We start from the raw sequence: 21861 nt of genomic DNA, 5'->3' as shown, positions 1-21861 counted from the left end.
GAAGCACTCGAGTAATAATCACGGGTAAAATAAAAGAAACACTCTCTTTTCTGACTTTTTAAATGTGCAAAATGGTCAATATCAACGTGGTCAAATGGGACCGTGGTCAAACGGGTGCTACTCCTTAGAATCCTATCGTGAACGTGAACGTAATCACAAATTTTATATATTTGACGACAGCGATATTTCCATACAGTTTGATTATTGTGAAAATATTTTTCGCAGAGAGGGAAAAACATATAAAAGTGGCAATGTGAATTGATGGTATTTGCACACGAGCTAGTAACGCAAAATAATATATATTAATATTTTACTATTATTGTCAAGTATAATGGCATTCGCAAGTGTTGTGTTAATATCTTTGGTATGGATCGCCATAAGTTACTTTGTCTGTAATTTTCGATTGATTTCCATTAAAATGATAAACCCTCTGCCCGGTCCAAAAGCATTGCCGCTTGTCGGGAGCGCCTTCTATTTTCTACAGAAGAATCCTAATGGTAATAAAAGATAATAATAGTTTAATTTATAGAAAAAATAAGAGACGAAAAAAATTAGCATCTTAAAATTTTCAAAATTCCGCTATACAATGGGATAAAAAAGTAATTAATGTTGCATTTGATTCAATATAATGGATATATTTTTCAAAGTTATAAAAAAAATTTTTTTTAGAAATTTTGATTTCCCTACTTAAGCTTATGAGAAATTACTCGTCCCCGTTTCAAGTTTGGATAGGCAACAAGCTATTTATTGGAATATATGAGCCGGATCAAATAAAGGTAAAGGAACAATTATGCAGTCCACAATATATACATACAATTACTTTTAAAAAAATACTTCTTCTTATTATACTTCTCTGATTATACTTCTCTGTAATTTTACAACTATTGAAATTCATCTTTTTGATTTAATTAAAATAATTTTCCGAAATATATGTTATGTATAATAATATATAAATAATACGCAAGGGAAATATTACTAAATTTATGCGACGTTATGTAGATCGTCTTACAAAATAGGCATTGCTTGAATAAGGGTGTATTATATAAACTTATTGAACCAACACTTGGCAAGGCATCAATACTTACGGCTCCTAGTAAGTTATATTTTAGATAATCGAATTTTTAATTTTAAAGAAGAGAGAGAGAGAGAGAGAGAGAGAGAAACGGAAAGAGAATCATTTATAATAATTTAATTTACATAATAAGATAGTTTAAGTAGAAATATATAATTAAAGTAGAAATATATATATATATATATATATATATATATATATATATATATGTATATATATATATATATATATATATATATATATATTTTATTTGTTTATTATTTTTATTTTATTAATTCTTTTGTAATGTTTATTTTAGCATCCATATGGACTAAGAATCGAAAAATATCAGCACTAAACTTTAATACAAATATGTTACGAGGCTTTTTCGATATATTTGTCGAACAATCTTTAATATTGGCAGATAAATTAAAAAAAATCGAATTAAAAGAAAGAGAGATTGATTTATTCGAACCTCTTTCGCTGTGTACTATGACCACTGCATATAGTAAGTCAAATATAATTATTGATTATTTTTTAATTATTTATATATTATACTCTTATAGAACTTTTGTAAGAAACAGAGAGAAAAAGAGAGGGCGAGAGCAAGAGAAAGAGAAAGAGAGAAAGGAATGCAATAATAATATACATGTTAAAGATTAATTATTTAATATTATTTTTAAATGTTGTTAACTTAAAGATTTAAAATTTAATATTTTGAAGAAATATTATATACAAAAATGTGTAATGATTTATATGTAAAAGAATGATTTACATGTAAAATAATCGTGGATTTTTTTGATTGTATAATTGTAAGTTTACATGAGGCTCATACCTTTACTTTGGGTATTATAATTGTATCTATAATTCACGACAAAATTTGAAAGAGAAATTTATAACTTTGAAAATTTTATTTGAAAGAGAGTTTTATTTTTAATTGTATAATACAAAAAACATTTAAAGAACTATAAATATTACACATATATACAAAATATATTTCAGAATACATATATGCATTAAGATATATATGACATATACATGTATAAATTTTATCTTAAGTCATGAATTGTAGATCTTGGCTTTTGCGGCATATAAGTGTTTATTTCTTTATCTCCTCGGAAAATATTGTTTTCTAAAGCTCACTTTACGTGATAATATAATTCATGACAAAATTCAAGATATAATTTTATGGCATATATCTTAATGTATATTCTGTATGTGTATTCTAATGTATATTTGTTATATTGTATATATTATATACATATATGTATTTTATATACTAGTTCAACAAATGTTTTTTTTTTTTCTCGGTGCCATGACATATTTTTTCTCTCATTCAGAAAAATCAGATTTACTTAATAGTAGTAGTAGTAGTAGTAGTAGTAGTAGTAGTAGTAGTAGTAGTAGTAGTAGTAGTAATGGTAATTAATAATACATGAAGAGAATTAATATATCAATTATTAATCGTTTATTAATTAATATTTTAAATAATCTACTTCTTAACTAATAGCTAAAGTTTCAATAAATAAAAAAAAAGTAATATTTTAAATAACAAATGTTTTTTTCACGTGTGACTGTAAAGACACTATATTAGGCGTCAACTTGGATTCACGATTAGACATAATCAGGCAATGTTGTGAAACAATAATAAGGTAAATATAGTTTTCTTTTATCTAGAATCTGCACAACAATTGACAATATATAATTTTTAATATGTACTAAAGAGAGAGAGAGAAAGAGAATATTTTTAATTAAAAGTTTTTATTATAATGTATATAAATATTTTGATGACGGTACAATAAGAAGAAAAGACCTTTCTTCTTGATTGTATTCGCAAATTAATTATCGCGATTGGCTAAATATATTTTTTTATATTTTATGCTGAATTCTATTTTAAAAGAAAAATATTTCAGTTGTAAAAAAAGTTTAAGCTACAGATTCAAGAATATATTCTTGTACTCTAATATTATATTCAACCTGACTGATTTCGGACGCAAGCAACAGAAAAGTTTAAACTTTATACATTCCTTCGTGGATAAGGTATACTGTAAGAATATATTTCTTACATATTTTAATTTATATGTACTGCTCTTCTCATACAACTCATTGTATTATATATTATTACAGATGATACAGCAGCGGCAATATGCATTAAATAAATCGAATATAGCGGATATTAACATTGAGAATAAAATAACTCGTAAGTTTGTTAATGCTTTTTTCTTCACATACATATTTCAGTTTCTATGATTTTATTACCGATATTATTTATCAATAGTTGTCAACTGGTAGCAAAATAAATTTTATCTAGAACTGCAGTTATAAAATGCGCTGTTAAAGTGGCGTATCTTTTTTCTACTGATAATTTTTACTTTTTTAAACGTACTTGAAATATTTTTTTTTTTGTAAATAAAAAGTATACATGGTTTTTCTCTCACCGTCTTAAAACTGAAGAACTAATTGACTACTTTATTTATTTATTTATTTTTTTTAAATATAGACAAGGCATTTTGCGATGTTTTTTTGGAATCCCATAAAGAAAAACACACGAAAGAGGATATTCAAAATAACGTTCTTACAATGCTTGTAGCGGTATGTCAAATATCTCTATACATATGATTATATTCATATATAAATGCATAACAAAATAAATTTTTTATTTATTTTTTTTATTTTAGTCTGCTGAAACAACTGCTATTACAGTAAATTTTGTGATCTTCATATTCGCGAATTTCCCGGAGATACAAGTATATATACATTCAATTCAATTAGAGATATAATTAAATGTTTCGTTTCTGGTGAAACATATTACATATTGTATGCATACATTTATAAACTTTTATTATTATAAGGAAAAAGCATATAAGGAATTGTTGGAGATTTACGGCATGGAGACTCCTAGATCCGTACCAGTTAAATATGAGGATCTACAACACATGAATTATTTGGATCGCGTTATTAAGGAAACATTGCGATTATTCCCTGTAGTGCCTGTAATCGCACGACAATTGACTGAAGATATAAGAATAGGTTTGCTTATAAATAAGTATACATGTGTATGTGTGTGTGTATGTAACACACACTTTCGATTTTGCCAGAATAAATTAACAAAAAATATCGTGCTGTTTACTAAATGCGTCTATTATTGGATGCTTTTCTTATTTTCATTTTTTTGGGGTCTAATTGTTAAATTTTTATAATTAGATCAACAAAAAATGAAAATAAGAAAAGCAACCGGTAATAGACACATTTAGTATACAAGACGATATTTTCTGTTAATTTTTCCTGGCAAAAACGAAAGGATATCTGTAGTGCAATATTTTAATTTTAAATAGATATTTAATAGATATCGTGCTCAAATTGTATAGATAAAAAGAAATTTATCATTTTTCTTATATTTTGTAATATTAAATGTAGATCAATTTGGATCATTACATAGTAATAATGCATTGTAACGTTTTAGGAAAGAATATTTTACCGAAAGGTGCTGATGTTGTCTTAGCATTAGGAAAGGTGCATCGGAATAAAAAGTATTGGCCAAATCCATTAGTGTTTGACCCAGATAGATTTCTTCCAGAAAGATTAGAAAACTCTCAGTCATATTATTATATGCCTTTTAGTAACGGGCCTAGAAATTGCATAGGTACATATAAATTATAAAATGTCGTAATTTATAAAATTTATTTTATATGTAACTATAACAGACTCTTGCAGGTATGAAATATGCGATGATTTCCATAAAGGTTATACTAGCAACTTTGATACGAACATTCGTATTCAAAGTAGATGAAAGTATCGGAATCGATAAGATAAAATTAAAGCTTGAGGTTCTACTGTCTCCTCTTGAACCTCTAAAAGTCAAAATTGAGAAACGGAATTTTCTATCGGAAAGAATATAGTGCACAAATATATTTGATAAAATAATATATGATATATTTTTGTGTATGTAATATTCCGCATATATCGTTACATTAGTCAATATTCATGTACATATAAATAGTATGACATTTTTACAATTAACTATGAAAATAAGAAATGATAAATTATATTAAAATTGTGCGATTTATTTATATTAATTGTCGAAGATTTTTATAATACATTTCTTAATGATAAACGACATTAAAGTTACTTAAAATTTAAAAACTTTCTAATCCAGACTTTAGCTCAAAATTATCTAAAATCTTATAAATATAAAAATGTATATTCATGCAAAATATGCAAGCGTAATAAATTGGGATCACACGATTATTACATTACCGCGACTTGATCTCTCGTCTGAGTATTATTTCAAATAGTCCTCTTTAGTAGATTTCGTGTAAAATAGATCTGTTTTTTTTTTTATTAACAGAGGTTTTAATAGAGCAAGAAATTACATCTCATATGTACTTTATTATGAATATAATTAATATACAGAACCAAAGTGAGCGCTTATTATTTTTTTCTCTCTAAATCGGTTTCGAATGTCGTAATAACGTGCTAGCAGTCTTATAAAAAAAAAAAGGTATTTGCTCAGCCCCATCAATAATATATAATTATTAATCGCTACCTACAAAGCGCGTGCCTATCCTGCGATTAGAAGATAAAATTATAAATATCGAACGATCGACGAAAAGTAAATTAAGAAAACAATTTGTTTTTTCATATTGCTAACATGATCGTTATTATGATATCCGAATTCGATTTAGGTAGTAATCAAAAAATAATGACGCTCGCTATGGTTTAATATATTGATTAGTATTGCTATATTAAAGTGTATATGATTGTATTTTGTTACGGAATATTTCACAATAACGATCCTATTACCGATTAATAAAAAAAAGCATCCATTGTTTTCTTCCTCAATTGTTATTCACATTCTTAATAAAATATATAATTATTAATCGCTATCAACAAAATATGTCGGTATTTCACGATTGAAAAGCAGAAAATGTTGCAGAGACACAATGCGCATGCTATTTTAATGCTTCATCTTTAGGCATGCTTTATATTATAATAATATGATATACCATATGTTTATATGTATTGCGTGTTACATACGTCGCACTAATAAATAGCTTAATATATTATATTTATATATACATATGTACGATTGTATATACATACGATGGACTAATCGCACATAATATCGTTATCGCTTGGGCCGTAAGCTTTGCTTTAGGAGAAATCGTCTTTCCGGCGTGGTTGCGGAAATGTTTCGCGATTCGTGAATGCCACAACAAGAGATTCTCTGCCTCAACGCATCGGTTTTGGTCACGTAGTGGTCTCCGATACTTTCCTAGAACGACCACTCTTTTTGTGTTTAACAGGCTCGCCATCGTTATCCGACAGGGATGAATCTCTGAGGGACTTGCGGCCGCGACCGACATTCCTTTCTTCGTTTTCCGAACCCAACGATTCCCGGTTTGACTTGCGGCGTTGACGCTGTGGCGGTTGGTTATATGCCTCCATCGTTTCGCGCAATTGCTTTCGCTTCGCATCCCAGAACATCTTATACCGATCGGTAATTTCACGATATCTATGATACGAATAAAAATAGTGAGCATTAAAATTTTTAGTACACACTTTAGTATAACTTAACAAGATATTTTAAGGAATCTCAACGGAATGTAGCGATTACCTGTCGCAGAAGCTCCAATTAGGTGGCTCTTTCAATCGCCAACCCTTCTTCGGTTCATGTGTGCCGAGTTCTTCGAAGATTTGATTGATTTCATCTGATGTTAAATTAATGAAGGATAAAACTGCGTTGCATTTGAGATACTGTTGTTCCGTAAATAATAATAACTGCAAGACACGCATACATATAATTAACCTTTTCTTCTCTTGGAATTTTAATCTTCTTTAGTCAATTCATATAGCATTTTTTGACAACAAAGCTTTGCAGAAAACAATTCTACCAACTAATGATGCCACAGTAATACAATATAAAAAGTTTCAACATTTCAAGTTGCAGTCATTTTAAAAGTTTATTAAATTCTAGTGTAAGATTCAAGAACTAAGTGATTAAAAAATAAATAATTTCATGTATTGTTTACATGAGACATTTGACTTTTAAATGTCTCGCATAAAATTGCATTTTGTGAAGCAATAATTTACTGTTTTTAAATAAGATACTCACGATGTAATCGCGAGCTTTGCACATAAGTTCGGAGATACTATTCTGCACAGAGAGACTGTCCTGGGGATAGATTAATTCGCTCTTTACCACCCAATTACCCTGCACCAGCACAGCCACTTGCTGCAAATATTTCAGCACTGTTGTCGTATCATGTACCGGCGATAAAAACTCGCGTAATGATGCGAAGTCTATAACTTTTACTGCAAAAGAAAAAACAAATTTATCTTATTCTATCAATTTTTCGTATCATTTAGATTTAGAAGTATACTGTATAATCTAAAATTAATAATTATGCTGAATAGAATAGAAAATAACATGTTCAAAATATTAGTCACCATTAAAAAGTTTGTAACAATTAATATATAATAAATTAAAATATAAATTAAAATATAATAAATTGAAGAGAAAATATATATATCTATATTAATAAATTTTATATTTATATTTAAAGAGACAGAAAGAATTGCTCAAACAAATTTTTTTTTTTTATTTAAAAGAAGTTATATTTATTCTCTTTTCTTTAATCTTGGGAAAAAAAAAAAACACTCACCATTTTTTATGATTATCCTGAGTTGGTCCAGCAGAGGTAAAGTTGCGATATTGTGAAAATCTGTTTGATTCTCCGCTTCTCGCTTACATTCTTTGGATACCAATAGAGATAGATCATTCCTTGATACTAAATTCAGGTCTACAGACTCGTCTGCTAATGAACAGAACATTTCCATCCGTGTTAACTAAAAAGATTAGATATTAAATTTGATTTTTAAAGAATAGGAATTCCATTTTGATATTACACACAGAAAGATAAAATAATAAAATAGAAAAATAAATAAATTTTCTGTCAAAATTTGAGCATAGTAATTAATGTATTAATATTTCATATATATTAGAGTTTCAGAAAGCTCGTGTGCACATGTGCGCCATTTATTTCTTTACACTATACATTATTTAATAAATATCCTATAAATTAAAAAAAGTCTTTGTCGCATAAATTATAACAATATATCAGTGCGTATAAAAATAATATCAAATCCATAGAATTACATTATTTAATCATTTAAATAAGTGTGGTATAATTTTTTTACAATTCAAAAACTAATTTGATATAAAATAATATATATAACAAATAATATATATAACAAAATTATGTAGGAAGTCCCTAAACATTCAAGCTATTAAAATATTCACAATCCCTAATGACAGCCATTCCATATTGTTTTAAACTACAGAAATCAATACTTACTTCAGTTTGTGTATCATAAAATGGTATATAATTTGTATGTATCCAAGGCTCCTCCTGACTTTTCTTGGAATGATGCTGAAAAGATTGTTCCTGCATCCTTTTCAAATTATCTGACAGATTTTTGGCAAATGTTACTTGTACTGGTGTAGCATTATCCTCATCCTCATCACCATCTGTATTTTAAAAATAAATTTATTAATATTTTTCATTTATTTGGACCAAGTTCTAAAGTTTCATTACAGACTGCCTAGATAAATCATACAAATTTTCAAAGACAGATTTTCATTTTCACCTTCTTCTGTGCCTTTTGCTGCATTCTTGCCACGCTTGTCACTCTCGTCCAGGTTATCACACTGTAGTTTCATATGTAGCATCCCATTCAATGGTGTGATATGTAACTCATCGTCCTGAAAGACTCCGATTGCTAAATTCGAGCAATCTGACATTGTCTGTTCTGAAGTCAATACAATCTTATCCATTACACCGCTATAAAAAAAATTAAAAAATTAATCAATCAATCAATAATTTTAAAGTTAATGCAGTTTATTTAGAGATATGTCAAACTGCCGATCTCTCAATATATTAACTATGGCTTTAATGTTTATTATAATTTATTAATTAATTTATATTATAATTGACTTTTATATAAAAAGAATTAATTAAAAAATTGATATTTATATAAATAAAAAACAATAATCTATAGAAAATTTATACGTGACATTATATATCAATATGCTTTCATAATTATAAATTCTTCAACGAGTTAATCAAAATCTATTAATCATATTAAATACCTATTAAATACTTTTTCATCATCCTTCTTAGATTTGCTATCTACAATGAGAGCCAATTTTTTCCCTATACTAAGATCATAAGAGTTTTCATTCTGCGTGTCTATTGCAAACTCCATGTGTATCTTCTTATTTTTAGGCTTGATAGAGGTTTTCAAGATGGTAGCATTAGCATAGCCATCAGTCATATGTGAAGGATATTGAACAATATACAGCTTATCCGCCAGAGTCTTGGACAGGAACACAGGTATCTAAAAATAAATGCTTCTATTATTTATGCAGGTAAATACAAACTTAGGTATATGTAGTATCATGAGGAGCATCCTCGTACCTAACATAACAACAAATCCTAACTAGATTTTAATCAGAAAAAAGATGAGAAGAGAAATGAACAAAGTGAGCAATATCATGCAAAAGATAAACGAAAGAGTAGAGCAGGAAAAGATAGAAACAATAAAAAGAAAAAAAAATAGATTAAGAATGCGCATATCAAATATGTCAGGTATGAAAAGTTATGTATAAACGCCTTTAAAAAAATTATGTATACAAATTTGATAATCTTTTTCATCATATAATACGATAAGAGATAATTATAAAAATTTAAATTTCGAATATACGTGCAAGAGCAGCGAAATCTAACCTAGAAATTAGATTTCAAGATTATGTTTATGTTCAGAAGTTGAAATTAAAAAGATAAATATTTGACGAATAAACTAACCTCTTTGACGACAGGATCGTTGTCCATCTCCGTGGTGTTCATCTTTTAATATATTCTATTCCGTCTCAGACACCTTTCGTTAGACTCCGCCCATCACTCGCTTATCCAACTATCACTCATCGAGTGAAGAATCGGAACACAACCTCGAATAACTTAATCTAACCTAACCTAATACAAATCTCGATACCTATCCCATACAGTCGGGAAGAAGACACTAGAAATGCTTCGAAGTGTTTGATTGATCAATCAGGACAAAAAGAGTAAAGATTTCTTTATTCTGATTGGTTAATGCAATGCTTCAAAGTATCTCTGTCTTCTACCGTAGGCATATAACGACAGGCAGCCACTTACAGCAATCGAAATTTTTCCACTAGACCAATCAATCGGAAAGTCTACGTTATATTGGCGATTTCTTTTTTCATTTTTTTTTTTCGTGAAGCTGTAGATCGTGTATTTCGAAATTCACTGCCAATACTGGAAATCTATAGTTGGTTTTATGTACATTATAAATAGTGAATTTTGGAACACGATTTTCATTGGATGTCAGCCATCTTTGAAAGAAATTTGCACATGCGCGTTAACAATTCGTATATATATATATATATATATATATATATATATATATGTGTGTTTATATACAAGAAATTTTAATTAATTAACGTTGCGAAAAAGAAAAGTTATTACAAAAAAACATATATATAGAATTCGAAAATTAAAGAACAAAATTATTACAAAAATATTTGTATAGAAAATTGTGTACAGAATTATGTAATTGTTTACGGACGAGCAACGCATGCGCGAAAAACTCGGCATTGATTAGCGCAGTTCGATTCATGGTTAGTGGTGACTCAAGTAGTCTCCATCCCCCAATCTCTCTTCTGCATTGCTCTACTTCCCCAACACTCTTCAGTCTTCACGATTCATTGCTCGGCTAAGAGTTCGGGGTTCACGTGAGTGTGCGCAGGGAATTGTGATCGATCGTTGGCGTGTCGTCGCAATAATAACGACGTTTCCGCGCCTCGGTTCTTCTCGTCTTTCTTCTCGCATCAGGAGGCCCGCAATCCTGTCCAGATCCCTCAAGATGGTGAAGATGGAGCATGATGTGAGTATTCTTTATCACATCGAAAATCGCGAGTCGCGCGACGACGTCTAAAAATTGCTTCGACGTTTGTTATGCTTATAATCTTTAACGTACGAATTTACGCGCGATACTGTAAGAGCAGAATATTTTTAAGTCGCGAAACTGCGCGTCTATCTCATGCGAATTCGAAAGAGATTCGTGTTATTATCAATATTATTACGGAAAATTTGATTTCCGATACAATAGGCGAGCATGCATGTATTTTCGATGACCGGCGTCGAGTACCGCCATCGATACATAGTTTATGCAATGATGGCGGGAGGCAAATGCTAAAAAAGATTATACGATAATAAGATAAATTGATCAAAATTAATAATTTACTTTGATCTTCTCTTGATCCGAATCATTAGTTGATTGAAAAATTATTATTTAGATATAACGAAGCGACCGCCATATTGAAAATCCATTTCTCTGTGAAGCTCTCAAAAGCTCGTTTTCACAATATTTAGAATATTTATTGTATTTTATATATTAGAGATGGTAGAAAGAAAAATAAATATGTGAATTGTGTAATCAAACAAGATAATATTCAGAGCAACATTATTTCCTATATATGATCGAGAAAGATATTTAGCGTAGACTTTAATTCTATTATTGAATATTTCAGGATGGTAAAAATGAGCCGGAACACGTGAGAAAGTTGTTCATCGGCGGCTTGGATTATAGAACGACAGATGACTCGCTTAAAAAACATTTTGAACAATGGGGAGAAATCGTCGATGTTGTCGTTATGAAGGATCCTAAGACAAAGCGATCCAGAGGCTTTGGTTTTATCACTTATTCTCGTGCTCATATGGTAGATGATGCTCAGAATGCCAGGTAAAAAAGATTTACTTGTTACACTTTATTAATCTTTGCATCTGAAGGAATTCTTGATTTATCTCTGAAAGAGAAATATTTATGCAGTGTAACATATGATATCATTAACAATAAAAAAAACTTATCTATATTTGGCAAAAGAGTTTTAAATTTATTTTAAATTCTTACATGTGGGAATATCTTTTTTATAGGCCCCACAGGGTAGATGGCAGAGTGGTGGAGCCCAAGAGAGCAGTACCCAGACAAGAGATTGGCCGACCAGAAGCTGGAGCTACCGTAAAGAAACTCTTTGTAGGCGGCTTGAAGGACGACCATGAGGAAGAGGATCTTAGGCAATATTTTCAGAGTTACGGTAGCATAAACTCAATTAGTATAGTGACCGACAAGGAGACCGGTAAGAAGCGCGGTTTCGGTTTCGTCGAATTCGACGACTACGATCCCGTCGACAAGATTTGTCTACAACGTAATCACCAGATTCGCGGCAAGCACGTCGACGTTAAAAAAGTGAGATAGTTTTCAAGAGAGATTATTTTAAGTTAAAAATAATATAAGATATATATGATACAAGAAAAATTGCATCATAATTTTTTCTGATTTTTAAAAATATTTTTTATGTTTTTACGACTTCTAATTATATACTATTTTTGTGTGTATATATACACACACTAATATTTTTTTATAAATTTATATTAAATTTTTGTTTCCAAAAAAAATTTTTTAACAAGAAAATTTTTTTTGTAAATTAGATTACTACATTGAACACATCTTATATCTTTAGTAATGCGATCACTCTTGTTGCAGGCTTTAAGCAGAGCTGAAATGGCGTCTGCGTCCGGAGGTGGTGCTGGAGGCGGTGGCGGTAGCCGCGGCGGCCAGGGGGTAGGCAGAGGACCGCGCGGCGGAAACCAAGGCGGCGGAAGCTGGGGAGGACGCGGTAGCGGCGGTGGCGGAGGCGGTGGCGATTGGAACAACGGGGGTAATCAGGGCGGATACGGTGGTGGAGGTAATCAAGGTTGGGGAGGTAATGGACCATGGGAGAATCAAAATCAAGGTAAAGGTTCGCAAACTTTTTTCTTCGTTGTAATATCCGATTCGTGAAAAACAATTAAATTTCAAATTAAAACGTTAAAACAATACAATGCTTTTGATGCAGATAGCATTAAATCATTTTTATTATCCCAGACGGTGTGAATGTTGGGGAAAAAAAATACATATATATACACACACACACACACACACACACACACACATACATACTATATATATATATATATATATATATATATATATATAAATATCGATCGTGATATTTTAAAGGTGGAGGCTGGAACCAGAGTGGACAGGGTGGTTATAACAGCGGTGGCAACTGGAGTAACGATAACTTCGGCGGTGGCTATCAACAGGGATACGGCGGTGGCCCAGTGCGCAACAACTTCAACTCGGGAGGTAGATCGGCACCCTACGGTGCCAATTCAGGTCCTAGCGGCCGACAATCCGGCGATTCGAGATGGTTACCACCCTTCGGCGGACAAGGTTACTTTTCATCTTCGAAAGTTGACAAGAGTAGTGTACTTTGCTTGCTTTTTCTAATTTTTACTCCTGCTGTTGTGTATTCTTTTTTTTCCCTTTTTTTTCCTTTCTTTCTTTGTCTTTTTTCCTGTGACAAAAATTTTATTGAGAAATATGAATGACGAATTGCATCTAACATTGATTGCTTTTGACATCTCCCAAAACTTACCGCAATTTATCGATTAATTTGTAATTATTTCACAATATTTCATTGGCATTAACTCAATCTCAATTAATCATTGATCATCAAGAATGTAAAAACATTCCATGTAATAACACATACATCTTTCTCCATTTTTCTCGTTGTTTCTAATATCTATTGATTAACAGAAAATTTACATAAAGAATAAATTAATTTTCAATTAATACATTCTTTTGTAATCATCAATTAATACATTCTTTTGTAATCATCTTATCCAATCATTAATTGTTCAAATTTTAATTATCAGGAAAGATCATATTTTTTATATTGTTCTATATTAGGTTCTATTGTATAATTTTCAAACGGAATAGATCATTATTTTGTGTGACTCTGTCAATCTTTTATATCATTGACTAATTGTAGCCTACCCATTTATATTTTATAATATTGCAGGACCCATGGGTGGCGGAAATTCCGGTGGCGGCGGAGGTGGGTACGGAAATCAAGGTGGTTACGGCGGTAATTCCCTCGGCGGTGGAAACATGGGCGGTGGCGGCGGAGGAGGAGGCAGCGGAAGGAGGTATTAGAAAACAAAGAGACCGTCTAACAACCTCTCTCGCTGGTAAGCAAATTTATATAATTCTAGCATAATATTATCAATTCGCCATTTCTAGGCTGCTTACTTTTATCGCAAGATTCCGAAATTTTCAAATAATTTTTCACGACGTATTGAATAATTTATCTTCAATTTATCTGATTTTAAATAGTACAGAGAAATATTTTCTTAATTTATAAATTAAAAAATAACAATTATGATTCACACAATTAATTATTAACTTTGTGAATTAATTTTTAATTTTTTTAGACATTTGTATATTGATGCCAATCATTTTATTAATCGCACATTCAATTTTTCGCGCATTTTTACATTATTTAGGATATAATTAAAAGATACTTCCTTTCTCTTTTTATATAATATATATATATAAATATAATGACAATTTCTAGTGAGAGACATTTCTTCGAAGAATGATTATCATTGTCGTGTTATATTTTATGGCTTGTGTGCAAAAGATGCAATTAGAGTGCAGAGTTATGTCTAAAAATTGTTGCATCCCCATGTTTATCGCATTATTTTATCTGACGTAGCGCTAGAATTAATTTGACTATTTAGCAGCGAAACAATTCGATAGCGTTCTTTTTTTTTCCTTCTTTCTTTTTACAATCGACACATTTCTGAGCAAAGTTTAGAAGCATAGAATAGACGAAAAGTTTATGGATTATTATTAGATGGAGATAGCAAATTTGTTGTCTATTTCTACTTCTCACGATATCTTATAATATTTTATCTGATGTTAAAGAATAGTGTTTATTTTATTTTACATATTTGTGCGCATATATATGTAATACATGAAATAAGTAGGATAATGACAAACTATTTTTCATTCAAAACGCGCGAGATAAAAAATGAGAGTTTTTCTCGAGGAATTTACTTAGTGTTCGCAATTATCAAACTTGTGTACTAGGACCTCTGAGGGTCTATAGGGTCAAGGATTTAAGAATCTCGGAATATGGGCTTTGAGCGCTCGAAAATCTTAAGAAATGAATTATATTCTCTCATTCTAGATTCATTATAGACTGGATTAACGGCAATATTTTAAATTTCAACAGGATACTTTCGAGATGTCGAGCATTGCATAATTTATATCTTGGAATTTAATATTCTGCAATGAGCCAAACAAATTTAAACCTTAAAATCGAGAATAATTAGATTAGAAATTATTTAATTCAATAGTCTGATAAAAAGGAAAAATTATAAAAATCAGAACATTTTCTCAAATCTTAAGATTTGAATTAATGAAACATTTGATTTAAAATTCTTAGAGATTAAACATTGATTAGTTTCAATTAAATATCTTTTGTAGTTCGAATAAATGGGTGTTCTCCAGCAACTCACATAAATGTTACAATGTTATACTGTTTGACGATAAAAAATTATGTACAAACTATAAAATCTCTTAGTATTTTTCAACTTTTTTATAAATTAACATATGATAAAAATTTTTAACAAAAATTTAACATATGATAACTATGTTTATTTGCTTTTTTATTTTAGCAGAGTTAGTCTTTTAGTTATTATTAAAGAAATATTACATACAATAATACTTATTATAAACACATATTTGATATATATATATATATATATATATATATATATATATATATATATATATATATCTTAATTTCACAAGTTTATTAAAGATTATTAAAAGTTACAATTTTTCTAAAATGTTTTGATTATTACAATAATGATCTATTCCATTTTCTTAGAAATGTCTATTTTCTTTATTTGAAAAAAATATAGTATTTAAATATTCGATATAGGATGTAATACTAACAGCTGTAATACTGATTGTATAAGCAATAAACATAGAGAACACTCTCTATGTATAATGCATTCTGCATTCCAATACTTTCAGAAATTAATTCAACTGTTCCAAGTATCTTACATAGTGTAAGAAAATATAATGTAGCGTGATGTGTGTGTGTGTGTGTTGCTGGAAAACTATCATTATCTTTTCCCAAGTGACGAAACTCCAGAGTATTGTTTGAATATTCGTACATTTTAAATTTCACAAAATTTAGACTCCTAGAATTCTAGAATAATTCTCTTAAAATTCACAGAGTTTATATATATATATATATATATATATATATATATATATATATATATATATATATATAATTTAAAACTTAAAGATTCTATAAATTTGAATGTCTGAAATAGAAATGAAAAAAATATAGAAAAATTCTATAGAAAAATATAGAAAAGATTTATAAATTATCTACATAGGAATCTAAAAATGTGTGGAAATTTTCAAATTTTAAAGTTATAGAAAAATCAGAAGAATTTTTGAAATAGAGGATTCGAAAAAGTAAAGTTTAGAATTTTTAATAGGGGTTTGAATAATTTTATTAAACGAAGAGGGAGAGGATACAAGAGTCTACAGATCTCGTAAGATTCCTGAAATCCAAGATAGATTTTTACAAATCCGCGAATATCTTATAAAAATGATCCAAAGATTCGATAAATTCTTGCTCGTGACCCGACCGCGGTCCTTTGCACAAACAAGAGAGCTTGACTAACGGATTTCTTGACTTTTAAACCTCAGGTGAAGCTACTACTCCTACTACTACTTGTCTTCTAGTCGCCAGTACTTCTGTACTGTTTAGTATCGGAAGCAGGCAGGCAGGCAGGCAGGCAGGCAGGCAGGCAGGCAGGCAGGCAGGCAGGCAGGCAGGCAGGCAGGCAGGCAGGCAGGCAGGCAGGCAGGCTATCAGGCTAGAGAGACAAGACATCGAACAGGCAGAAACTCAGAAACTGTCAGGCAGGCAAGACAATCAGGACAAAAATAAACAGACAGAGAAAAAGAAAATCATCAATTAGCTTGCAGTGAGAGAGGCTTACATGCCTATCCTTTTCTAATTTTGCGTCCTATTTTTCCTCTCTTCTCCACTCATTGTAAACATTCTCGTACTATCCTTCCTTTTCAAATATACATGCGCATCCTTTACGAAGATCGTAAAGATTGATCGAATAGAAAAAACTCGTGTTTATATACAGGAAGATAATTTACACTAGGAGAAAGAAAGAGAGAGAAAAAGAAAGAGAACGAGGGAGAAAGAGCGCACATATATGCGTAGCGACAGAAATGGCAACAGAAGACAGTGTATACCTCAGCGTTTGTTTGTGTAGGAACTAGGACTATATAATAGGAAATATAATTAAACTTAATTATTTTATGGAACTGTATAATTATTTAAGCGCTTAAAATCGGCGAAATAAAAATGAAGAAACCTTTTCTTTACCATGTTTTAATTTTGTGATGCAAGGTCAATAGGTTATAAGCTCAGATTGAAACATTGAAAAGGGACATACATATATATACACACACTTCGAGGTCTAGAATAGACTGGCATTTGCCATCCGGAATATCTTTCTCGTGCAACTTCGAAGTTTCGTCATTTAACTTTATGTAAAGGCTGTAGATTATGTAGAGGATATAGTTATATATTTATTATCGCATTATATATTGAAATTTCTTGCGCGGTCAAAACTTTTTCTTCTAAGTTGCATAATGAAAATATTCAAGGTGATAATGATAGATGAGGATTATCATAGGCAACATTTATATCTTGTACACTTTGAAAAAACAGAAAGAGAACTTGTAGATGTATGTTAGATACACACATAAAAAAAGGAAGAAGACACAAATAGCTGTATTGTCGACTCTGTAGTCAGTGAAAGAAAAAAGTGTCACCGATTTCTCGGAGCGTGTCGATGTTTAAATGTATATCCGCAGTATTAAATTGTTTGTGTGTATAGAATGAAAAATCAATGCCAGTTTTCTATAGTTCTTTTCGTTTTGCGTGGAATTTCACGATTCGATTCGCGAGCTTTTTTTCGAACCTGTTGCATTATTTCCTTATCATGATCGTAGATATTTATCCCGCAGACAGTGATGGGCGGCAAGTGTCTCGAGTCATTGAAAGTGAAAACATAAAAATTTCATATCAAAGATCTCAAATATTGTTTAAAATTAAAAATCTTGGAAAAATTTATAGTTGAAAAAACTTATGTATATTGTTTAAAAAAAGTATTAATAATTAATAATTATTAGCAGCAAAAAACTTGAAGGTCCTACAAATATTAAAATTTTAAATATCAAAATTTTTGAAAGTGAAGTCATATTTTGACTTCTTTGTTCTTGGCCTTTTTTTTTTTTTAGAAATTATTAAATTTTTAAAAAATTTCTTGATTTAATAATAATAATATAATTTAATAATTTAAATATTTGTAGCTTGGAAAATAATGTAAAAAAGAGAGAAAATTGAATATTGTCATCATTTAGAATATTAGATAGAAAAACTCGTGAAATATCGAAAAATCTTTATTTTTGATATAAAGATTTACTGACCCGATCTTCTCATCCTCCAATTAATCTTCCGCCCTTAGACCTAGAGCGATATCAAAAATGCTAGAGTTGTTAGCCTAGTGCAGTTTGGATCCAAATTTTAGTAATGAAGATTAGCAGCTTAAATGCCAGGAAGATGCTAGAAAGCAGGCAGGTAGCAGAGAGAAAAAGTAAAAGAGAGAAAGGATTCTCAGGCTGACACAGGACTAGTGTTCGCGCGCTAAGCTTCTCGCTCTAGCCTCTATTATACAAATCACAGGTAGGAATGTTAAGATCTCATTTGCTTAGATATACATATAATATGTATAAATATATATATGTATGTATGTATGTATATATATATATATATATATATATATGTATATGTATATATATGTATAAGGTGCTTCTTGAAATTTGAAGGTAATAAGATTGTAGCACGAAAATTCATGGAAAATGAAATGATGAAAATGCATACCATTTTTTAATCCAAAAAATAGTCTTTTTAAATATAGAAGTTTTTAATTTAACTTCCCACACATTATTGATTTAAAAGGTCATTTGTTCAATAATATGCGGCACAATCTTTTTATGTTAATGATCTTCAGTGTTCGGCAATTAATACCATTTACGCGACTTACAGAGATATAATTTTGACCAATGCTCAATCAAATTTTAAACTTAAAAAAAACTAGTAAAAAATTGGTATGTACTTTTATTATTTAGTTTTTCTTTGTGCTACAATTTTATTATTCTCGAATTTCGAGACATTATATATAGTATATACATATATATATGTGTATATGTATATATAGGGTGCTAAATGGTAAAAACTGTGTGCATGATATATTACAGTGTTGTTTTACAGTGTCCTTCAGGCGACTTTACATTGCATCTGGTATGATGTATACCAGAGTTATTGTTTATAGAGAACTCGCGAAAGTTTAATGAATTGAAAAGAATTGGTAGAAATTTTCTGTTTTTTTAAATAGATTAACTTCTGAATAAATTGACTTTCAATGTATTCTAAGTTAGATATGTTTTCTCTAAGATTTTATATTTCTTCTTTTGTGTTTCAGTATTCCTCTCTTAAGAAGGATTATATAAATTATAAAGCGCTGTATAATTAAATATTTAATATAGAATAGAGAAGAACGCTTTAATAATATAAAAATATATAGTTATATATAAAAAAATTGTTGCGTTTTAACGTATTGTCTATTTGCGTGTAATTAATTTTAGTAACATATTAGATTTTTTATTGTCATCTATTTTGAATAATGACCTATATTCTTTCATTTAAATGTAGTTAATACTAAAAATTATACAGAGCATTTCGCTAAATACTTCCATAAAGTTCGTAATATAATTTAAAAAAGAAAGAATGCTATCTAAGATATATATCTTGTGGTTTATTCAAAATTACATAGATATTATATGATTCGATTATATAATTTGGTACAACACGTGAAACGCTCTGTTGATTCTACCGATTCCATGTTTGATTCATCTTTCTATCGCAGAGAAAAAGAAAAAGGGCTTAGATTTGCAGGAAGCACATTTACGTTTTGTACCGCTGTTGCATCGTTGCTATTCGTTTTATTATATATTTTTTCTTCTTTATTTCATTTCTTTTTCATGCCAATGTTCACGTACGCACAAAAGAAGTTTTGTCATAAAAAATATTGCATATAGAAACAGGGCTTTTCGAAAGGCACAATATGCTTTTCTCTTTTTATGTGTCGCGTCCGAAAAGAATTAGGATTCCGCAATTAAATATACATTATAGTTTTTGAAGGATCTTAGGCACACCGAGCATATTAAACTTCAATTACGCTAGCTACTCTCACAGCACAAGAATAATTGATACGATAGATATTATCAAGGCTGTCGCGGCATAGGAAGAACAGTATTTTCAAAGCGATCACATTTTGGAAAACGGAGTTGAAAATATTTAAAAGTGATTTAATTTTTATATGTATATATTTATATCTTATATATTATTAAGTATATATATTTAAGAATACATATTTATATTTTTTGTATAGCATAAAATATACATATATATTTATAATACATATAAATTTTATATTTAAAAAAAACGCATTTATGAAAAGAATGAATTTTCAAACAGGCAGAGAAAGAGTAAAATAATTTCTCAGATATTTATAATTTGGATCTAAAAAACCCCTTTTTCTGACTTGACGTTCAGATTAGATTTTTGCATCAGATTAAAAAAAAATTTTTTTTAAATTGTGCATCCCTTTTTCTAAAACTCTTGGTACCATTTGTATCCGATATCCAAGATGTTTCAGGTACAGAGTGTCGATATTCCAATTTTGCCACTTAAAATTCTTAAAAAGATAATTGATCAGATGTATCTAGCTACTGATTCCTTCATGCCCGAGGTCCTTCTGAAAAATTCGAAACTACCTAAGAATTTGAGAATATAACAAGAAAAAAATTTATTTAAAAAATATCAACATTCTCGATCGAGATTTTAAACGTCAATTTAGAAGAGAACGACTTAATCGAATTTACGAATTAGCGAGAGCTAACAATAAAATGCGAAAGAGACAATGATAAAGGACGATAAAGTATTGCCAATTTGGTTCGTTTGAGTTCTCGGAGACAGGCAGGGCGTGTTTGTTATCGCGAGATTTTCTTTTACTTTTCACTGTATATTAATTGTTGTCTTTCGTTTTCATTAATTTCTGGTTTACCATTCGGGCTGGTACTCGAAGAGAGCGACGTATCTCCGCCGCCGTCCTTCCGAAGTCGTCAATTGAGGTAAGTTCAAGTTACAATTCGTCCTCGTGTCTAATGATTAAAAAGATCTTTTCCAGTCGCTTCGATTATTATTTGAGATTAGGTATTATTTTAGAAAGTCTTGAGAATTCAAACTTCCAAAAATCCGAGTATAATAATCAAAACAACAAATATTTTAAAATAGAATCTGCATTTTCAAAAAATTGAAATTTTAGAAATATTAATCTTAAAAGCTTTTACTTGTGGAAAAAATCTTAAAATTTTGTAAATATTATAGAACACATTTTTTTTTTCATACTTTTGGAGCTTTTTAAACTTGAATGATTTAGGGATCGGATACGGAATTTTGAAATCTGGTTTTGTTAAGGTCTAAATATTTTTACATTCACATCTATAAAATATTAAGTATTTAAAAAGTTTTTGATAAAGCAAAGATCTTCGATATTAGAAATTTTTTAGGATCTATTGTACGATGTATTTAGGATTAATTATATTTTCATATATTTAATAAAATTTTTTTTAGTCTACAGAGTTGCATTTCATTTTCC

The 21861-nt window shown here is 29.6% G+C and overlaps 3 protein-coding genes across 6 annotated transcripts; 2 read left to right on the top strand and 1 right to left on the bottom strand.

Moving 5' to 3' along the window:
* Positions 1-234: 234 nt before the first annotated feature.
* On the top strand, positions 235-5105 carry LOC126856684 (cytochrome P450 4c21-like). The gene is made up of 12 exons (XM_050605422.1): positions 235-497; positions 670-776; positions 1000-1093; positions 1371-1559; positions 2634-2703; positions 2965-3091; positions 3179-3251; positions 3552-3643; positions 3730-3798; positions 3904-4081; positions 4515-4694; positions 4766-5105. The coding sequence occupies exons 1-12, from the start codon at positions 332-334 to the stop codon at positions 4948-4950; spliced, it is 1530 nt and encodes a 509-aa protein (XP_050461379.1). The 5' UTR covers positions 235-331; the 3' UTR covers positions 4951-5105.
* A 906-nt stretch (positions 5106-6011) lies between these two features.
* On the bottom strand, positions 6012-10073 carry LOC126856685 (DNA-directed RNA polymerase III subunit RPC5). Its single transcript, XM_050605423.1, has 8 exons — positions 9919-10073; positions 9204-9451; positions 8702-8895; positions 8410-8582; positions 7717-7900; positions 7167-7366; positions 6669-6832; positions 6012-6566 (listed from the first exon to the last, which is right to left on the bottom strand). Exons 1-8 carry the CDS (start codon positions 9958-9960, stop codon positions 6302-6304), a joined length of 1470 nt encoding a protein of 489 aa, XP_050461380.1. The 5' UTR covers positions 9961-10073; the 3' UTR covers positions 6012-6301.
* A 720-nt stretch (positions 10074-10793) lies between these two features.
* Positions 10794-21840, top strand: LOC126856686 (heterogeneous nuclear ribonucleoprotein A1, A2/B1 homolog). 4 transcript variants are annotated; one of them, XR_007688395.1, is made up of 8 exons: positions 10859-11020; positions 11667-11878; positions 12070-12382; positions 12680-12935; positions 13196-13411; positions 14043-14211; positions 16763-16863; positions 16924-16960. XR_007688395.1 is itself a non-coding variant. In XM_050605426.1 (7 exons), the coding sequence occupies exons 1-6, from the start codon at positions 11000-11002 to the stop codon at positions 14174-14176; spliced, it is 1152 nt and encodes a 383-aa protein (XP_050461383.1). In that variant the 5' UTR covers positions 10794-10999; the 3' UTR covers positions 14177-14211; positions 16763-16916. The 4 variants fall into 4 exon arrangements, 3 of the variants coding, with proteins under 3 accessions (XP_050461383.1, XP_050461381.1, XP_050461382.1); XM_050605426.1 differs by lacking the exon at positions 16924-16960 and having other exon boundaries at positions 10794-11020; positions 16763-16916; XM_050605424.1 differs by lacking the exons at positions 16763-16863; positions 16924-16960 and adding an exon at positions 21289-21840.
* The last annotated feature ends 21 nt before the right edge of the window (positions 21841-21861 follow it).

Source organism: Cataglyphis hispanica, chromosome 19 (genome assembly GCF_021464435.1).
Source record: "Cataglyphis hispanica isolate Lineage 1 chromosome 19, ULB_Chis1_1.0, whole genome shotgun sequence".
Classification (NCBI taxonomy): domain Eukaryota; kingdom Metazoa; phylum Arthropoda; class Insecta; order Hymenoptera; family Formicidae; genus Cataglyphis; species Cataglyphis hispanica.
This window is presented reverse-complemented; position numbering and strand designations above follow the sequence as displayed.